This window comes from Sodiomyces alkalinus (assembly GCF_003711515.1).
Source record: "Sodiomyces alkalinus F11 unplaced genomic scaffold SODALscaffold_12, whole genome shotgun sequence".
NCBI classification, from domain to species: domain Eukaryota; kingdom Fungi; phylum Ascomycota; class Sordariomycetes; order Glomerellales; family Plectosphaerellaceae; genus Sodiomyces; species Sodiomyces alkalinus.
Window position 1 is genome coordinate 573,411 of NW_021167090.1, and position 17,896 is coordinate 591,306.

At 56.9% G+C, this 17,896-nt stretch overlaps 11 protein-coding genes across 11 annotated transcripts in view; 5 read left to right on the forward strand and 6 right to left on the reverse strand.

Annotated features, from left to right (window-relative positions):
- SODALDRAFT_363703 (hypothetical protein) overlaps positions 1-209 on the forward strand; it is a gene marked incomplete at both ends in the record, with an annotated part of 1,173 nt that extends 964 nt beyond the window's left edge. Inside the window, one exon of the mRNA XM_028614582.1 lies at positions 113-209. Coding sequence (XP_028462816.1) covers positions 113-209 — 97 coding nt within the window. The remainder of the gene's footprint in view (positions 1-112) is intronic.
- Positions 210-242: 33 nt separating this feature from the next.
- SODALDRAFT_284497 (DNA repair exonuclease rad1) lies at positions 243-1,337 on the reverse strand (the record flags this gene model as incomplete). The annotated part of the gene is made up of 2 exons (XM_028608469.1): positions 243-1,102; positions 1,190-1,337. The coding sequence occupies 2 exons, from the start codon at positions 1,335-1,337 to the stop codon at positions 243-245; spliced, it is 1,008 nt and encodes a 335-aa protein (XP_028462817.1).
- Positions 1,208-2,111, reverse strand: SODALDRAFT_329224 (hypothetical protein). Its single transcript, XM_028610878.1, has 3 exons — positions 1,813-2,111; positions 1,701-1,755; positions 1,208-1,613 (listed from the first exon to the last, which is right to left on the reverse strand). Exons 1-3 carry the CDS (start codon positions 1,952-1,954, stop codon positions 1,568-1,570), a joined length of 243 nt encoding a protein of 80 aa, XP_028462818.1. The 5' UTR covers positions 1,955-2,111; the 3' UTR covers positions 1,208-1,567.
- Positions 2,112-2,305: 194 nt separating this feature from the next.
- On the forward strand, positions 2,306-4,666 carry SODALDRAFT_394921 (hypothetical protein; the record flags this gene model as incomplete). The annotated part of the gene is made up of 3 exons (XM_028615279.1): positions 2,306-2,825; positions 2,925-3,058; positions 3,208-4,666. 3 exons carry the CDS (start codon positions 2,306-2,308, stop codon positions 4,252-4,254), a joined length of 1,701 nt encoding a protein of 566 aa, XP_028462819.1. The 3' UTR covers positions 4,255-4,666.
- A 412-nt stretch (positions 4,667-5,078) lies between these two features.
- SODALDRAFT_363706 (hypothetical protein) lies at positions 5,079-5,401 on the forward strand (the record flags this gene model as incomplete). Its single annotated transcript, XM_028614583.1, has 2 exons — positions 5,079-5,271; positions 5,358-5,401. 2 exons carry the CDS (start codon positions 5,079-5,081, stop codon positions 5,399-5,401), a joined length of 237 nt encoding a protein of 78 aa, XP_028462820.1.
- Positions 5,402-5,444: 43 nt separating this feature from the next.
- On the reverse strand, positions 5,445-5,901 carry SODALDRAFT_76447 (hypothetical protein). Its single transcript, XM_028615663.1, has one exon. The coding sequence runs from the start codon at positions 5,803-5,805 to the stop codon at positions 5,566-5,568; it is 240 nt and encodes a 79-aa protein (XP_028462821.1). The 5' UTR covers positions 5,806-5,901; the 3' UTR covers positions 5,445-5,565.
- A 97-nt stretch (positions 5,902-5,998) lies between these two features.
- On the reverse strand, positions 5,999-8,641 carry SODALDRAFT_363707 (hypothetical protein; the record flags this gene model as incomplete). The annotated part of the gene is made up of 8 exons (XM_028614584.1): positions 5,999-7,099; positions 7,126-7,263; positions 7,620-7,636; positions 7,770-7,853; positions 7,949-8,004; positions 8,235-8,303; positions 8,451-8,502; positions 8,596-8,641. The coding sequence occupies 8 exons, from the start codon at positions 8,639-8,641 to the stop codon at positions 5,999-6,001; spliced, it is 1,563 nt and encodes a 520-aa protein (XP_028462822.1).
- A 423-nt stretch (positions 8,642-9,064) lies between these two features.
- Positions 9,065-11,748, forward strand: SODALDRAFT_317563 (DUF726-domain-containing protein; the record flags this gene model as incomplete). The annotated part of the gene is made up of 2 exons (XM_028609349.1): positions 9,065-11,433; positions 11,494-11,748. Exons 1-2 carry the CDS (start codon positions 9,412-9,414, stop codon positions 11,746-11,748), a joined length of 2,277 nt encoding a protein of 758 aa, XP_028462823.1. The 5' UTR covers positions 9,065-9,411.
- Positions 11,749-11,923: 175 nt separating this feature from the next.
- SODALDRAFT_363709 (Noc2-domain-containing protein) lies at positions 11,924-14,946 on the reverse strand (the record flags this gene model as incomplete). The annotated part of the gene is made up of 3 exons (XM_028614585.1): positions 11,924-14,628; positions 14,750-14,802; positions 14,921-14,946. 3 exons carry the CDS (start codon positions 14,944-14,946, stop codon positions 11,924-11,926), a joined length of 2,784 nt encoding a protein of 927 aa, XP_028462824.1.
- SODALDRAFT_76479 (VPS28 protein) lies at positions 14,701-16,056 on the forward strand. The gene is made up of 4 exons (XM_028615664.1): positions 14,701-14,740; positions 14,821-15,064; positions 15,136-15,372; positions 15,470-16,056. The coding sequence occupies exons 2-4, from the start codon at positions 14,981-14,983 to the stop codon at positions 15,902-15,904; spliced, it is 756 nt and encodes a 251-aa protein (XP_028462825.1). The 5' UTR covers positions 14,701-14,740; positions 14,821-14,980; the 3' UTR covers positions 15,905-16,056.
- Positions 15,901-17,680, reverse strand: SODALDRAFT_329229 (hypothetical protein; the record flags this gene model as incomplete). Its single annotated transcript, XM_028610879.1, has 1 exon — positions 15,901-17,680. A coding segment is annotated over exon 1 (1,618 nt), but the record flags the coding sequence as incomplete, so codon positions are not given.
- Between the last annotated feature and the right edge of the window lie 216 nt (positions 17,681-17,896).

Here is a 17,896-nt window from a genome sequence, read left to right on the forward strand (position 1 = left end):
CTTTCACCTTTCACCTTTCACCTTTCACCTTTCACCTTTCACCTTTCACCTTTCACCTTTCACCTTTCACCTTTCACCTTTCACCTTTCACCTTTTACTCTGTACGTAACAGTATTGCATCGGCATTGCTGAATGACGTCGTAACCGGAGTACATGTCCGAGCAAGACAAAGAAATTCCTCTTGTACGGCCAAGCGCAAGAAAAGGTGAGACATGAAGTGGATTCCAACGCAATGCGGTCCATTACAGTTCCTCATCCCCGCGATCAGGCTCATCGCCCTCCCCACCCTCCTCGCCCTCGCCCTCCCCCCCTTCCTGCCCATCTTCATCGTCTTCGTGCGATATAAAGGGCACGAAGCGAAAGTCCAAGAAACTGACCCCGCCGCCTTCCACCTCCACCATGAACTGCAAACTCAGCACGCCCTGCCGATCACCGCGGAGGCTGATTTTGCTAGCGATGCGCATCGCCTCGGTCGACGACTTGATCAAGTCAAACTTGTAGGTCTGGACCCAGCGCTCCTGCACCGAAAGAGTCTCGAGAAGCTCCCGGCCCTTGGCAAAGTCCACCACCGTGGTGCCGAGGTCGCCGTTTCCGGCCAGCGTGAGGTAAGGCGGGCCCCTCGACGTGGTGATGGTGAGTCGCTTGGGCCCGTTCGGGGAAAGCTCCGCCAGCCCGTCGAGCAGGTAGCGCGACTGCATGATGATCTTGTAGGCGAGCTCGTCGCGGTCGAAGGGAATGTCCTCGGGGATTTCGGGCACGTAGGTCGTCAGGTTCGCTACCGTCTTGACCCCCGACTCCTCGATGATGATGCTCAGCGGGGCGCCCTCCTCCGCTAGCTGCAGGCAGCAGGTCCCGCCGATGCCCAGGGCCTGGTTACTAAACGCATCCGGGCGGTAGTTGCGGAGGTTGCTGCGGTATGGGTCCTGCTCCGCCTTTTGCGCCCGGGTAGCCACATCCACAGCGCCAAAAATTTGCAGTGTCTCCAGAAGAGCCGGTAGATTGATTTGAAAGCTGGGGAGGTCCGGCTGTGAGCTTTCGTCGTCTGATTCGCCGAGATTTAGGTGATAGGATGCGAAGAGCTTCTTATCGAGGGATGCAGTACCTATTTCCCCCCCCGCCGTTTGCATCAGCGTGAGGAACGAGCAACAGATTGGGGGGTGCGGGCCACCACAACCACATCACCACATACCTTGCATGACCCGAGATAGATCGGCCGAAAACCTGATGCCCTCTTCGGTTATCAGAACGTGGATCTTGTTGGTAAAATTGACGCATCTTAGTAATTGGTAGAGCGGGCGTGTCGAGGTAGCCACGGCGCGAAAGAGAGGTTGAGCCATTGGGCCACGGGTCGCCGAGGCATCGGCCATAATGCCGGGAAGCGACGGAAAAAAGAAAAAAAGAAAAAAAAAAAAAAGAGAAGGTAGTGTCGGAAGCAGAAATCACCGGATAGGGAAATATAAAGGGCGTAGGATGGTCTTCTCGTAGTCTCGTAGTAGGTATCTAATGTACAAGGCAGACGATGCCAACCGTTCCGGAAAACGAAATGTCAGGTTGCTTATAGGGTATCTCAAACGTAGACTCCGACTGCGCAGAACATGTAAACCGTGCCGAGCCTGTAGTTTATTAGATCAACCTGCTTAATGGCTAGAGAGTCGGAAAGGGAAGGAGGAGAAGAAGAACAAGAAGAAGAAGGAACGCACGCAATGGTGATAGAGGCAGGCACACCCAGCAGGGGAATGCTCACGAACGAACGGTCTATCAACCTATGGTTAGCAATCAACATGATAATTTCTGTGATTCTCAGAGACTTACTAAGAGCAAAAAAGCCAGCGAGCAAGAGACCGATCAGAAGCAGAGCAAAGGCAAGTGTGAACTGCGACTGTTTGGCGATAGCAGGGAGGAAAGCACTGCTAGCACCGGCAGTTTGCCAAACCTCAGGCAGCGAAGAGTCCATCGGCTAGGTAGTTTTCCGTTCTCTTCTGTTTCTCTTGTATCTTAAAGAGCTCCAGTCAATCTCTTCCTTTTTTTGCGTGATGTGATCTTCAGCCCTTTAGTGGAATTGGCTTTGGTTGCACTGGAGACTTTGTTCACGACAGATCACGGCTTTGGTTCTGAGCGCAATTGAAGTGGGAAGCTCCAGCGTGTCAGCAAGGTATGTACCTTCCTGCAGGTACCCAGCCTCCATTCAGTGTGGAGTCCCATTCTTAACTATCGAGGCGCTAATAGTTCATCACCTCTTCCTACCTTCCTAGCGCCACACTCAGGCTGACTGAAACCTCGTTTAGAGTCATATGCACAGATCAACATGGGCGACTTCCCCAATCTTGGTTCTGGAGCCAAGCCTTTGGCCCCGATACTCCGCAGGTCATCGCGAAAGCCAAGACAGCCTGGTGGCTCCAAGCATGATCAGTCAGCAGAGACTCTGCCGCAGCCTCGCGGTGGCCAGACTCAGCCAATGATAAGCTCTCATGGACTCCCCTCTCGTGATGACGACGCTGGTGATCCACCTGCAGGAGACACCATCATCACGGAAGAAGACCAATCTACATCGCGTCAATCTGCGAAGCGCGTCCGCTTCGCCTCCCCGGTGTTTTGCGACGAACTTTCCGACCGCGTCGAATCAACCGACGAAAACAACAGAACGACCTTTCAAGAAGACTCCCTGGACGATACTGGCGCCGCCTACGGATTCGCCACGAAAGACCGAGCCGACCATCGGTCCAGCTCGTCTTGCGACAACGACCGAAAGCCATCCGACGATAACGTTTGCGATTCTCCTATTTTCACCTTCGAGGTTGAATCGGCTGTCAAAATGACACAACAAAGTATGTCTTCCATTCTCATGGCCCGAAGAAGATGATCTTATTCCTCCCTTTGGACGTACTGGAGCCTTGGTGGCTGATTGATTAACCATGTTCGTTCAGACGCGAAGCGCAAGGCATCAGAGGAACCCACCTCGCCGTCGGAGACGAAACGAGTCAAGCGCAGCGATTCGACTGAGCCCGAATCGAAAAATCAGGAGCAACAACCCTTGAAGCGCATCCCGTTCCCTGAGAAGGTTGCTTTTATCTACCCCTCTACATCTTGAAACTCGTTTTTCTTCTTTTCTTCTTCATCTGTTTCCCGTTTCTCAGTACCTACTACGTCGACTCACTTCACTCTCTGCATATGCAAGCTGGCTAACTTTTGATAATCCACTCTGAATAGCCCGCCGTCATCGAAGAACGCGATGGCGAAATCGAGTTCCGAGTCGTCAACAACGACAATGAGCGCGAGTCGCTCATTATCCTCACCGGCCTCAAATGCATCTTCCAGAAGCAGCTCCCGAAGATGCCCAAGGACTATATTGCTCGGCTCGTCTACGATCGCACCCATCTTTCCATTGCTATTGTCAAGAAGCCTCTTGAGGTCGTGGGAGGGATTACCTACCGACCCTTTAAGGGACGCCAGTTTGCGGAGATTGTATTCTGCGCCATTTCCAGCGACCAGCAGGTTAAGGGCTACGGCGCACATCTCATGTCCCATCTCAAGGACTACGTAAAGGCGACGAGCGACGTCATGCATTTCCTCACGTATGCAGACAACTACGCCATCGGTTATTTCAAGAAGCAGGGGTTCACCAAGGAAATCACCCTGCCGCGGTCGGTCTGGATGGGCTACATCAAGGATTATGAGGGTGGCACGATCATGCAGTGTTCTATGCTCCCACGTATCCGTTATCTCGAGATGGGCCGCATGCTGCTCAAGCAGAAAGAGTGCGTCCAAGCTAAGATCCGGGCCTTCTCCAAGTCTCACATGGTCCACGCCCCGCCCAGGGAGTGGAAGACTGGTGCTAAGCCGATCGATCCCCTCTCTATCCCCGCGATCCGAGCTTCGGGCTGGTCTCCAGACATGGACGAGCTCGCCCGACAGCCCCGCCACGGCCCTAACTACAATCAACTCCTCCACCTGCTCAACGATCTCCAGAACCACCAATCCGCCTGGCCTTTCCTCGTCCCCGTGAACAAGGACGACGTGGCAGACTACTACGACGTCATCAAGGAACCCATGGACCTCAGCACGATGGAGTCCAAGCTCGAGGCCGACCAGTACGCCACCCCGGAGGACTTCATCCGCGACGCGAAGCTCGTCTTCGACAACTGCCGGAAGTACAACAACGAGAGCACGCCGTACGCCAAATCGGCCAACAAGCTGGAGAAGTTCATGTGGCAGCAGATCAAATCCATCCCCGAGTGGTCCCACTTGGAGCCTTAGAAGCGCTCCAACGGCGTCAACCGCCCAGGTCCAGGTGCAGGTCCAGGTGCAGGTCCAGGTCGGCCCCGCGTCGGCAGGCCGCTCACCGCGGTCTCCCCGGCGCTCGTTGCGCAGATGCGCGAGCAGCAGGACATACTACGGGAGCACCAGGACGAAGCCCGCGTTGCCACCCGCAGCCGCATCCGTGCAAGGCGCGAGAGTTCCATGGGTTCGCAGCTCTCCGAGTTCGTGATACACACCGCCGGTGCACCTCCTGACGGATTCCCCGCTGTTTCAGACACGCCTGTCCCTAATCCCATCCCGAGCTTCCAGGGGCTTACGGTGTCCCCGACGACTGATCCCAGTTCTTCTGGGGTATACAGTCAAGTCACGGACTTCAATTCCTCTGCTACTACTGGCAGTGGTGGCTCGACGCCTTTAACCAGCCTGTCGAGCGACAGAGTTTCCTCGACGGATGACAGCAATGAGTCTTACGCTCCCTCATCGTCTAATAAAGCGGACTGAGCTGAGGGTGGGATTCTTTCACGGGCTGACAAGCCGGCGACTTTTCCCCTTCCCTGCGTGGGTTCCAGGCATTAGGATTGCCAGCAAGACGTAATAATGTCTGTATGAGTTGGCATGCCTACTTCTTATTTCTTTTTTCCTCTCCTTTCTTTTTCTTTAACTGTAATATACCTGGCGTTACATGGTCAGGCTCGGTAGGAATCAGTCATACCGAGGAGATGAACGGAGTACATGGGTCCTCGGATAGGTCAGACGGGGAGTTTTCGGTCTTGTCTTTTCGGCCGGCATAGGAGTGTTTTTTCCTCCTTTTCTTCACCAAGATGGATGCTGTGCGGAAATCGTCTCTGTCCGTAACGATTTTCCATCCCACGGCTGCGGGTACCATCGGAACGGGGGAGGACACAGGTGACTTCAGACGGAGTTGGGTTTCGGAACGGCAGATACCCTCAATTCAGGAATGTCTCAAGACGACGGAATTTGTCGTCGTATGCAAAGCCTCCCGGAGCATTATTGGTGCGTCATGTCAATGTGCACATTATGATCATCACATTTTCACCGGATCGTAAAGCGGCCGAAGAGTTGACAGCAAAGATTCCAAGGCTGGCATGGGTTTCATACGGCTTTCGATATGTTAAATAGTTGAGGAACAGAGAAACAAAAGAACACGCCGGAACCGGGACGACTAAAATAACTAGGAGAAGGACAAGAAAATAGCTTCCTCGTCATTCGATTTCTTCGAAGCAAAAGAAAAAAAAGAAAAAAAAATTTCATCGATCGTGTTCCTCGTCAACCCAGGACTACTCCAGACTAAACAAAAACCAACGTACCCATCCTTTCCCCATTTCCTTTCCTCCTCCTATCAGGGGGAACTAAACAAAACCGTAAAACGCCGCCGGGGTTGGGTGTGTGTGAGAGAGGAATGAAGACTGCAAAAACGAGGGAAATGAAGGGGAAGATAAAAAAAAAAAAGGGACGCCTTGGTTCGCATTTTTTTCTTCTTCGTCTCTCCGTATATGTGCAAGTAAGTGTGCCGATGAGATCTATCATCTAGCGGGATATCGTGCGATTCTAACGGTGATGGAAAGTGAGAAAGGTTCGAATTTGGCATGTCGAATAGTTCTAGGTCGGAAGAGGATTCGGCGCGTCAAGGCGGTCTATGATGAACAGCAAAGGGCGGGGTAATCACGTAGTCGTGGCTGGCGGATGGTCTTCATCCGCCACATCCCCCCTCGGGCGGCTGCTATGCTCCAGGAGCCGGGGCAGTCCGGTGAATTCTCAGCTCCGAGGCGGGATGAACGGTGGTGTCGCGGCCCGGCAGGCGCAGCTCGGAGTAGGTGGGCCGCCAGGTGGTGATGGTGATGGTAGTTTGTTGCGACTGCGTCTGCGTCTGCGTCTGCGTCTGCGACTGCGACTGCGACTGCGGTTCGTCGTTGGGGCGGCGCGGGGCGCGCGTCAGAGGCGGCATATCGGCAGAAGCGGCGGCGGCGGCGGCGGCGGTAGCGTCTTCTTCGGAGTGGTGGATGAGGGAGTGGCGGATGATCTCGTGGAGGACTTCGGGGACTTCGCTCCACTGGCCGGCGCGGGCGGCATCGAGCATACGCGTGGGTAGGAGGGCTTGCGGGAAGACGGCGGGGTGGCTCGTGCTCGACTGCTGCAGGATCTGGCTGGCGGTGAAGGGAAACTCGCCCGACTCGATGGCGTTCTTGAGCCACTGCTCCCACTCCTCGTCTAGGACGGTGGTCGTGTCGCCGGCTTCCCGGCGGGCGACGCGTTCCCTCAGCCTCTCGTTCAGCGCGGTCCCGACGCTCACCATCTCTTCGTCTTCTTCCCGCTCCTCGTCCTCGTCTTCGGTCTCGTCTTCGTTCATTTCTTCGTCGTCCGAGGCGGGGTTCACGTCGGCTTCGGTTTCGGCTGACAGGCCCCTGCGCGAGGTGGTGGTGGTGGCGGCAGGTCGGTCCTCTGGCTCAACCCACTCGGCAATGTCGTCGCCGGCGGTGTCGCGGATGGTGATGCCCTGTTCCTTCTCGTAACGCTCCTTGGCCCATTTGGTGCCTTCCCATTTGGTGAGGTTGGCTATCTCGTGGGGGGTAAGGCGCAGGTGGTCGAAGGCGCGGAACAGACGGCGGTGCCAGGGCCAGCGACCCAGGCGGACGCGATGGATGGGATGGCAGTAGTCGAGGCCGGGGTACTTGGCCTCTTGGGTGTCGAGGTGGCCGTAGAAGGCATGGACCTCGGAGCGGACCTCGATGATCAAATTCCGTTCGAGGAAGGCATGGAAGTTGGGAGGATCGCTGGCACGAGGCTTGGGGAAAATGTACTCGTAAACGAGTTGCTCGACGGGCTTGGCTTTCATTGTTTCTCCTCAACCAACCCTTTCGTTCGCTTTTTGGGTTGATTGCTATCCGTATTTCTGTCGGGCAGCTTTGGGGAGAGCAGAGAGTCGTCGTCAGGTGGCTGCGGAAGCTGTGGTGTCTCCTGAGACAAGTTGTCGTACAAGGGCCCAAACTGTGCCCAAATGGCGTTTCCGTTCGGTTTTGCTCCGAGGTAAGAGCAGGGACGTTACGGATTAGGCTCTGAAATAGTGAGGCGGAAAAGGGGGGAGAGAAGGGAGAATAGGGTGGAAGGGAGGAATCCCAAGGAGAGGAGAGGGGGGAATAGGAAGAAAGGGAGGGAAGGGGAGTAGCGACGTATTCGAAGGAGGCGAGGCTTTTGCTTTTGTGTTTCGGTGTTTGGCGTCGAGTGCCCGGGGGTGGGAGGTTTGGAAGGGAGTAGAATACAGAATACAGAGTACAGAATACAGATGGATAGGTAATACTTCGTAGGGGAATATGGTAGGCAGGCAAGGCAGGCTGTGAACCAACGAGGCATGGGGACGCTTCTGGAGGCCATGGAGATTTCCCCGTGACTCCTTCGTGCGAAGTACTTCGTACTGGAGGCCACTTTAGGGGTAACTCCGGAAACATGGATGGGTGGGTGGGGGAGCAAGGGTCCTAAGTACCAGGTACATCCACTCCGGTCGTTGAGGTACGCGCTGGCCGTCTCGGGGACTCCTCCTGGAGAGCCGGGACCCAGGCTCAGCGCTATTAATGGTCGCCCTACCTAGGAAACGCCCTTGCTTTCGGCGGGTGTTGGAACGCGTCAACTCCACTTGGCCAAAGGATTCTGGACTTTATGCGTACCCGATACAAACTCATACGACCGTCGACAACAAAATCTTTCCAGGTCGACAGGACAATATTCGCAGGACTTTCCGGCACCTACGGTAAGGTATTCTACGTCGTATCAGGTATGCACTCCGAAGTCGGTAAGTCCCGTACAACGTACACGACACAGAAGCACCGAGAAGGTAAGGTAGGTACGGAGTAATCAATCACGAAGTAGAATTTGGATGGTTACGATGCTTCCGAAGTATGTGGAGGGATTTTTCTTCCCGACAGACTGCCTTACTCAGAATAATGCAGTATTGATTACCTTACCAGGCAGCCGCCAGGTTCGTAACATGAAGTCGTACCTTGTACACCTGCCCTCCAGGCGCAGCTTCCTGGCTTGTACACGTATAGCGTAAGTACGAAGTACTCTGTACCTTGTTCGGGGCCTTGGCTTAGGACGTCTCTCCCAGACCTAAAATAAGGTAGGGAAGTGCTACCTTAATTCAGGTGGAGGAGGACCCGTACAACGTAGGTACTTCATACAGGACCTGGCCAAGGATGTTGGGAACATCTCTTTGTCGGTCGACAACTTCGACTGCTTATTACCCAGTAATAATTACGTCGGGAGAAAGTTGTGAGAATGTGGAGGGATAAAATGGAAATACAAGAGAAAGGCAGCAAGATCAACAAGGGTCGTGCTCAGGGGCCACTTGCTCCTTCGCTTCCATCAGCATCCATTGGCTGTCGGTTTATCAATCTTCATGTCGGTATGAAGTATATGTACTCTATACAGATATTAAAGAAAGGCAATGCCTGTCGATCGACTTTAGCCAATCACCCGGTCTGGAATGGTGTTACTCCGAACAATTTTTTTTTTTTCCTTTCTTTGATTCCTTGGGGCGCAAGGGATCTCGGTCAAGGAACTTTTCCCCCGTCAGCGCACGGAGCATGTGCCTGCCTTGTTGCTTGGCTGTGGAATTACTTGGCCATTGCTGCCGATAAATATTCAGACGGTTGCCTTTCAATTCGCATAGGTATCGTACGAAGTATAAGGTAAGGTAAGGTAGCCGTTGTTTGCTCAAAGTCTCCCCTTGTACCCCTGTACTCCTGTAGATCATCTGAATTTTCTCGGAGACATCCGACTTTATTATCCGTCCCGGTACCTGGTACGAAGTGCATGTGGTTCTTCTAGGCCCTCTGGGGGCGATGAATAAGGTAAGGTAGTTCAGGTACCACTGTACAGCCAGAGTACAACCTTCAGGTATCTTGTTTGCTTCCTCCTGCCTTCCAGGCTGAGAACGTCAAAACATCCCCTCATCCATCATCATCATCATCATCTTCCTCCTTTAGACCTATTCAATATCAAACTATACACCTTCGAGCCTTTCCTCCCTAAAGCATCTTCATTCAACTCTGGAGTTGCAGAGACGAAGAAAAAGGGAAGTGTTTCGTACATCTCGTAAGCCTCGACAGTCAATGAGGAAACGTCTCAGTCACATCCATCATGGCACCACTGGCGGCCGACCCTCGTCAGATCCTCGTCGTCCTTAACCAGGCCAGGAGAAAGGCTCTGTACATTCTCATTCAAGACATTATAGATGCTATGCGATCTCAGCTGCAGCTCGGAAAACGTCTTGATCCGCCCAATGCTGAACTGATCGACCTCAGGCAAGATGCACTGAACCACTTCGACGACTGGCGGAGAGAAGTCCTGAAGAAGCTCAAGGACATCGTCTCCGCTGCCGAGGACAATAAGATCCTGGAAGCCCGGAAAAAACGCCAGGAGGAAGTAGCCAAGCTCAAGCTCGGGTCCCAAGAAGAAGAAGAAGAAGGAGAAAAAGAAGAAGACCTCCTCAGCTTTGGGACGACCGAGAACTCGGATACGTCCAACGCCAAAGATGTTTCCGTCCTGCGCCAGCATTATCCCCCGGTGCCCACTCGCCTCACCACCATTCCTGTACAGGACAGGCGTGAGGTCCTCAGCTGCGTGCTGCTCGTCATCCTCTCCACCGGCCACTATGCCGCTCACTCACGTGTCCTTGCCCTCTATCTCGCTTCGTCCCTCGAACTGCCTCTGGCCCTCTTGATCGCCGAGGAGACCGAGATTGCCAAGTACCTCATGCTGCAGTCCTCGGCCGCCAATGATAATAATGACGGCTCGGGGAACAGGAAGCACAGCGCCTCCCCCTCTCCCGATGCAATGTCCGGCGAGGCAGAAGTCGCCAGGCGTCGCCAGGAGAACCAGACATCCCGCTTCTGGAAGGTTGGCCTCGCTTCTGTGGCCGGTGCCGCCGTCATCGGCGTCACTGGAGGCCTAGCCGCCCCCGTCGTCGCCGGCGCCATCGGCGGTATCATGGGCAGCCTCGGCCTCGGCGGTGTGGCCTCCTTTCTCGGTATCTTCTGGGCCAATGGTGCCCTGGTAGGCACGCTATTTGGAGCCTTTGGTGCTAAAATGACGGGTGAGATGATGGACGCCTACGCCCGGGAGGTGAACGACTTTCGTTTTCTTCCGCTCCGGGACGAGAAGCCCGCCGTCCGTGCGTCGGCGAGGACAAAGACAAGAACAAATGATGCTGCCGAGAACCAGGAGCATCGCCGGCTCAGGGTGACCGTGGGCGTCAACGGCTGGCTCCGAGAGGAAGCCGATGTCACCAAGCCCTGGCGCGTCCTTGGCGACGAATCCGAGGTGTTCGCCCTGCGATACGAGATGGACGCCTTGCTTGCCCTCGGGACCTCCCTCGAGGAGCTGGTCACCTCATATGCCTGGAGGTACATCAAGCTGGAAATCCTCAAAAACACCGTCCTCGCCTCCCTCCGCGCTGTTCTCTGGCCCGCTTACCTCCTCGGCGCCGCCTCCAACATCGACAACCCCTTCAGCCTGGCCCGCAACCGCTCCGAGAAGGCCGGCCACGTCCTCGCCGACGCCCTCATCAACCGCGCCCAGGGCGAGCGTCCCGTCACCCTGATTGGATACTCCCTCGGCGCGCGCGCCATCTACTCCTGCCTGCGCACCCTCGCCGACCGCCGCGCCTTCGGACTCGTCGACACCGTCGTCCTCATCGGCGCCCCAGCGCCCTCCAGCACGGCCCACTGGCACGTTCTCCGCTCCGTCGTCGCCGGCCGCATCTTCAACGTCTACTCCGAGAACGACTACATCCTCGGCTTTCTCTACCGCACCACTTCCCTGCAGCTCGGCATTGCAGGCTTGCAGCCCATCACCGACGTCCACGGCATCGAGAACCTCGACCTGAGCCGGGAGGTCGCCGGCCACCTGCGCTACCCGCACCTCATCGCCCAGATCCTCACGCGGTGCGGGTTCCCGGATGTGAAAGGAGGGGAGGAGGCCATCGAGCGGGACGAGGACCTCGACCGCGCCGAACGGGAGTCGCGGGACGATTTCCCCCGCGAGGCTCGAGCTGTGAAAGGAGATACCGGAAGCGGAGTGTCTAGTGGTGGCATTGTTCAAGGTGACGGGCCGTCGTCGCCCCCCACCCTGCCACCGCGGCGGGCGACGGGCAGTAGTAATGTGCATACCTCGGTAGATGAGAGGCCATCTCGTTCTCATTCGGCTGCGACCACCCCCAAGCAGCCGGAAACACCTCCTTGGGCTTCTTCTCGGGGGAACGACCCGCTTGATCTGGGCTCGCTGGGGAAGAAAACCGGGGCCTCAAGTTCACCAGGGGCCGAAGAGAAGACTTCGCCTGCTCAGCGACATGGGCAGACAAATGTCCGATCTGATAGCTGGCGGTTACCGGAGCGGCCGAAGCAGCAGCGGGAGTTTGACGTAGAGTCGGATGACGGTAGCTATCAGGGGATCGTCATGATGGATAATGATTGTTGAACGATTGTTGAGGGCGGCATGCTTCATCTCAGGAGGACGGAAAGTAAAGAAACTAGAAGGAAAGACACCAGAGCCGGACAAAGCAACGCCAGCGGTATATACCATTAGAACAACCCGGACGCAACAAAGACGATGGCAGGTCTAGATACACTTTTTTCGAGGAGAGGAAAAACAACTAGTCGCTCTCCTCGTCTGTCTCCTCAGCCCCATCCTCCGCCTCGTCGTCATCGTCATCGTTGTCCTCGAGCTCGTCGTCATCGAACCCGTCGTCATCCTCCTCCTCGTCCTCTTCTGCTCCGTTTATCTCTTCTCCTGCGTCGTCTTCTTCGTCCTGAAACTCGATATCCCCGCCTTCCTCCTCACGTCTCCGCCGGTCATCCTCTCTCCTAGCGTCCTCCATCATCTTGAGCTTCTCGGCGCGCAACTTGCGCTGCGCCACGACATAGGCACCCAGCGGCGTCTTCTCCCAGTCAAAGTCCCGCAGAAAAGCCTCCACCTGGGTGCGATCTTTGGGCGCAAAGTCGACCTTGGACCGCTTCTCCTCGATGAAGGCCGCGTTGGCCTCGAGCTTCTGCACCACCAGGACGATGGCGCCCGACACCTTGGCGTTGCGGTTGCCGCCGCCGCTCTTATCACTCTTGCCCTTGCCCTTGCCCTTGCCCTTGCCCCTTCCTTTTCCTTTGCCATCGTTCTTAGACGGGGGCCCGCGAGTCTCGCCCCGTCGCACGCGCTTCAACCACCGCTTGAGGAGGATGGTGACGGGGAGGGCCATCTCGGGGAAGGCGATGTTCTTGCACCACACGGCGAAGAACTCGGCCAGCAGCTCGGCGACCTGCTCGCCCACGCCGTCCTGGTAGACGCGGGTGCGGAGGTAGGCCTTGGGGGCCTTGTAGGCGGCGCGGAAGTCGAGGGGCTTGAGGGAGGCGGGTTTCGGGGCGCGGCGGAGCTCGGCCGAATCGAGGACCTCGAGGAGCAGGGGCGCGAGGGGGATGTAGGTGCCGGTGGCGCGGGAGAGGCGGAGGAGGGCGCGGAGCAGGTGGAAGCGGAGCGGGAAGTAGGTGGCGGTGGGGATGAGGCGGGCGGCGCCGAGGGTGACCTGGACCAGCGGGTAGATGAGCAGCTTGAGCTGGGATTCCTTGCCGGCCTCGGCGATGCGGGCGGCGCTGCAGTGCTCCGCGAGGACGGTGGACCAAAAGTCGAGCGAGTGGGTGTACTGCCAGTTGTAGACGATGCGGAAGGCGGCGTCCTTGTTGTGGACGATGCTGTTGCGGAGGTGGATGGCCAGCTGGCGGATGAAGGTGAAGGCGGTGGTGTAGCCGACGCCCTGGTCCATGCCCCAGAGCTCGGCGGCCGAGTTCTTCATCAGGTTGATGCCCGGTAGGGTGTTGTGGTTGGTGACGCGGGCGCTCTGGACGAAGCCCTGGTAGATGGCCTTGAGGGTGGTCTCGCGGAGGCCGGCGTCGCCGATGACGATAAGCCGGCGGAGGACGAGGAAGGCGGTGATCTTGGTGGTCTCGGAGCTGGCGGGGCGGGCCCAGTAGCTGACGACGGTCTTGACGAGGACCTTGAGCAGCTTGCGGAACGAGAGCAGGAAGGGGAGGAGGGGCTCCAGGGAGCTGATGGTGAGCTTGAGGGTGGCGTCGTCCGAGAGGGTGCCGAGCAGGTGGATGACGGTGGCGGTGTAGGTCTTGATCATGATGGACAGGGTCTGGAACTTCTTGGTGTCGGTCGAGACGTAGACCTTGCCCGAGGCGGACTGCTTGGCGGGCAGGTGGCTGGCGATGACTTCGGGGACGAGATTCAGCGCGGTGATGAGGATGTCGTGGAAGACCTGGGGGCTGTTGATGGTGTAGCGAGCGCTCGTGGCGTTCTCGGGGTCGTCCTCGTTCAGGTGAGCGGCGCACCGGAAGGCCAGGACGACCTGTCTCGCTGCGCGCAGCGACTTCTTTTCCTCCATGGACGCCTTCCACTTGGCCACCATTTTCCTGGTGAGTTCGTTATCGGGGGCGGCACTTTCGTCGACTTTTTGTTTCTTTTTGGCGTTTTCCTTCTTTCGCTTCTTCTTGGGTTGCTCGTCGTCGTCGTCGTCGTCGTCTGAGGAGGCTTCGTCGTCGCTGCCACCGCTGAGTGCGTCGACCTCGGCCAGATCGGCGTTCTCGTCAAAGTCGAGAGCTTCGGGGTCGTGCTCCCTGAGGAACTTGAAGAAGGCGGGGTCTTTCTCGGCGAGCTCTTGCATGGCCTTCTTGCTCATGCCGGCGTCGTCATCGGCATCGCTACCGGCATCGTCGTCGTCGTCTTCGTCGCTGTCGCTCGGGACGAGTTGTTCCTCCACCGACATATCCGACATGCTGTCGTCGTCGGCAGAGTCCTCGGCGGCGTCTTCATGGTCGGAAGCTGGCGCATCTCGTTTCCGTTTGCCCAGTTTGCCGGACTTTTTCGCCTGCTGTGCTTGTGTCGCCTGGCCCTTGGACTTTGCATTCCCCTTGCCGATCATCTCGAATCCGCCTTTGAAAAAGTCGTCGACGCTCATTTGGCTGACCTTGGCGTCCTTCTTGGTCGTATCCTTGGACGCATTGTCCTCTTGCTCGCCCTTGTAAAAGGCAGCATCCTTGGCCCGTTTCGACTGCTTCTTCGCTTTGATTTGGAGGCGTTGCTTGACCTTGACGCCTTGCTTCCGCTTGTCGAGGGTCTTGGTTAGATGGTTCTTCTCGAACTTTTTCGTAGCTTTGAGGTTTTTCTTGGTGGGAGGCATCTTGGGCGACGGGAGCGCAGCAAGTTTGTGTACTTGCGCTGCTGTCAAATTTGTTTGCTTTGCGTTGGTCGTTCGCGTCTCGAGATGATGGACAAGAAGAAAGGCGAGAAATCGGAACTGGAGGAACTCTGAATTTTTTTGCAGGTGAGGTACGTACCTTACCTTCCTTATCACCTCAGTTTTTGTCGTATCGATAAGATAGTGGATGGAGTGGGGATTCTCGAGCGGTGTGTACCTAAGGTAAGGTACCTTGTGTGGGGGTGAGTTGAGTGAGATTCTGCCCCGCGTGACTGACGTTGCTCCTTCACCGAGATCGATAGGGAACTTCTACGTTGTACTTGCTGTTGACCGAGAGCTCCCTCCTCCACCTCTCTCTCTCTCTCTCTCTCTCTCTCCCTCTCTCTGCCTCCTCTCAATCACCCAGTATCCCCCAACAATGAAGCCATTCGAGGGCAAAATAGAACGAGAACAAATACCAAGATGATGCCCCGGCAGCCCTATGCGCCGACGCCGCATAGCTATGTTCCCAACACGACATTATCCGCCACCATCAACCTCGATGAAGCAAGTCAATTGTCCTTTTGCTCCATCTTGGCAGTGTGTTTTAATGAACTAACGGGCTCTCTGCTCCGCAGGAAGTCAAGCTTGCAGAGACACGGGCGGAACGAGACCTCCAAGATTCACTAGCCGAACTGTTTAGCATCATCGTCACCCTCGACGAGCTCGAAAAGGCGTTCCTTAAAGATGCCATCCCCGAAGCCGACTATACGGAGATTTGCGAACGATCCTTGAAGCAATACAAGTCCATACTCACCGATGAAACGGTGTCCAAGGCCTTCGGTAGCTTGGAACAGTTCAAGTCGGAATGGGATGTACGTTTGGCCTTTCGTCTCCCTTGCCCCTTCGCATTCCTTCTGCCCTTCTGCCCCTACCTTTCATACGCTCACTCCCCCTCTCTCGACCTTCTAGCTCGAAGTCCCCCGCGCAACAGAACGCATCCGAGTCGGCATGCCCGCCACAGCAGTCATGACAACCCCTTCCGGAAATCTCTCGGGCTCCTCGGCTACCCCCGGTGGGGGCGGGGGCGGAGGCGGCGGTGGCGGTGGCGGCACGACGACAAGCGGCACTTTGATTCTCGAAGCGACGCAAGAGTTCATCACCTTCCTCGATGCCATCAAGCTGGGATTGCTCTCTAAAGACCAGTTGCACCCCCTCCTCACGGACGTGATCCAGTCGGTCAACAAGGTGACGGACCGCGACTTTGCGAACCGTGGCAAGATTGTCCAGTGGCTCATCACGCTGAACCAGATGAAGGCTACGGATGAGTTGTCGGAGGAGCAGGCGCGCGAGCTGGACCTTGACATTCAGCAGGCGTATCAAGGGTTCAAGAGTACTTTGTCGTGAATTGGAATATTGTGTAGTAAAAATGTGCTATGCTCTCTCTGCCTTAGACTAAAAAGGTCCAGAAACTGGGATAGACAAACTCATTCTCAAATATCCTCCTGACCTGCTCCAGCACGAACCTCTCCACCTTGCCCACGTTCTTCAGGCTCTGCTTGCCGCCATCCCGCAGCCCAATCTCGCTCTCGACCCGAATCTCCTGCAGCAACCCCGCGAACCGCCTCCCCCCTCTGCCGCCCCTACCGCCCCGCTGCGTCGCTCCAGCAGCGGGATCGGGGTCATCGCCCCCGCCCTCGTCCTCGCCAACATGGTCATCGTCGTCGTCGTCGTCGTCATCGGCCCCCGGACCGCCGCCCACGGCCGCCACGGCGTCCTCGGGGCTGAGGAAGCAAAAATGCACCCGTCGGCGGAGGTGGGCCAGCACGCCGACGCCGTCGAAGGTCAAGCCCGTGACGCTCAGCTGGACGGGGATGCCGACGAAGCTGGGCATCGGGTAGTCGAGGAGGATCTCGGCCGTCAGGCGCAGGCGGATGTCGCCGGCGTAGCGGATGCGGAAGACGGCCTGGAGGTCTTCCGGGCGGGGTTCCCTCTGCTTCGGGCCGGGGCCGGGGTGGTTGGGGTCGTCGCTCTGCGTGCCTGTCGTCCTGGTCGTAGGAGGAGGAGGAGGAGGCTGCTGCTGCTGCTGCGCCTTCTGCCCTCCGCTGCTGCCTCGTCTGATGCTGCTCCTCCTCCTCCCCCTCCTCCTCTTCGTCGTCCTTCCTGCGTCGTCGTCGTAGTCGGATTCATCTTCCGCGATGGCGGAAGCGGCTTTCGCAGCCGCGGCGGCAAGGTGCGCTGTATCCCTCGTCGGGGGGCGGGAGGTATTCACGGACGTCGGGGCAAGGGTCGACACGCTCGACTTTTCGCGCAGCTGCCGAGACGATGGAGGAAATAAGCCGGAGTTGCTGCTGCTGCTGCCGGTATGAAAGTCGCCGCCGAGGGAGATGGAGCTTTGCGAGGCTTGGCGGCTGTGACTCGGCGTCCCGGGGCTGCGAGCCGGCGACGACGGGGCGGAGGCGGCTGCGCCCCCCCCGGCCCAGATGGCGGATCCGGTGGCTCCTCCCAAATGGTGTGCCCCCGCCACGGCGGCTAGTGGGGTCTGCGTGCCTGACCAGGCTGGACCGGCGAGGTGGGTTTGGAAGTAGTGGAGATTGGATGCGCCTCCGAGGATGCCGGGGGTTGAGACTCCCAGCAGGGAGGAGGCCGTCAAGTCGCCTGCGGCGGTCTGTCCGCGAATGGGAGAGTAGGAGCCGGTGTGGTGGGCGGCATGTATCCTGAAAGAGGGTCTGACCGGATCTCTATGGCGAGAGCGCTGACGATGGTGCTGCGGTCGTTGTTGTGGTTGTTGGGGTTGTTCGTCTTCTTCTTCTTCTTCTTCCTCCTCCTCCTCCTCCTCCTCCTCATACTCCTCGTTCTCCTCGTAAAAGTCCGGGAGGGGATCCGTAATATCCTTCAACTCTAGACGCGGCGGGATTACGCCAAACTCAAAGTCGTGTACCTTGACAGATTTAATGAAGCGCGGTAGAGGCACCGTCTGAAACTTGGCGTGGATGAAATCGCGAATCTTCAGGGCGAGCGCGTCGCCATCTGGACCCGAGGTGAGGGCTTCCCAGTTGAGATCTACCGACATTGAAGATGCTTTTTGACACTTGTTGCTGTCCAGATACCTTTCGATTCATGTGGGAACAATTCGGATATACTTTTCGAGAGGTTTTGGTTTTGAAGGATCCGAGGTGAACAGGTAGGGGGTGGGAGTGAATAAAGATGTGAGAAGTAAAGACGTGAATTAAGGTACGTACTGATGAAGTCTCGAGGTTAAGGTGAGTGAAGGTTTTGTGGGTCTCGGTCAAGGGATGGTGGATCGCAGACTCACCGAGGTGAAGCTGACCGAGGTGAGCCAGAATGACATGGGACGTCTCTGTCTTTTTTTCTCTATGGATTTTTCTTAAAATAAAA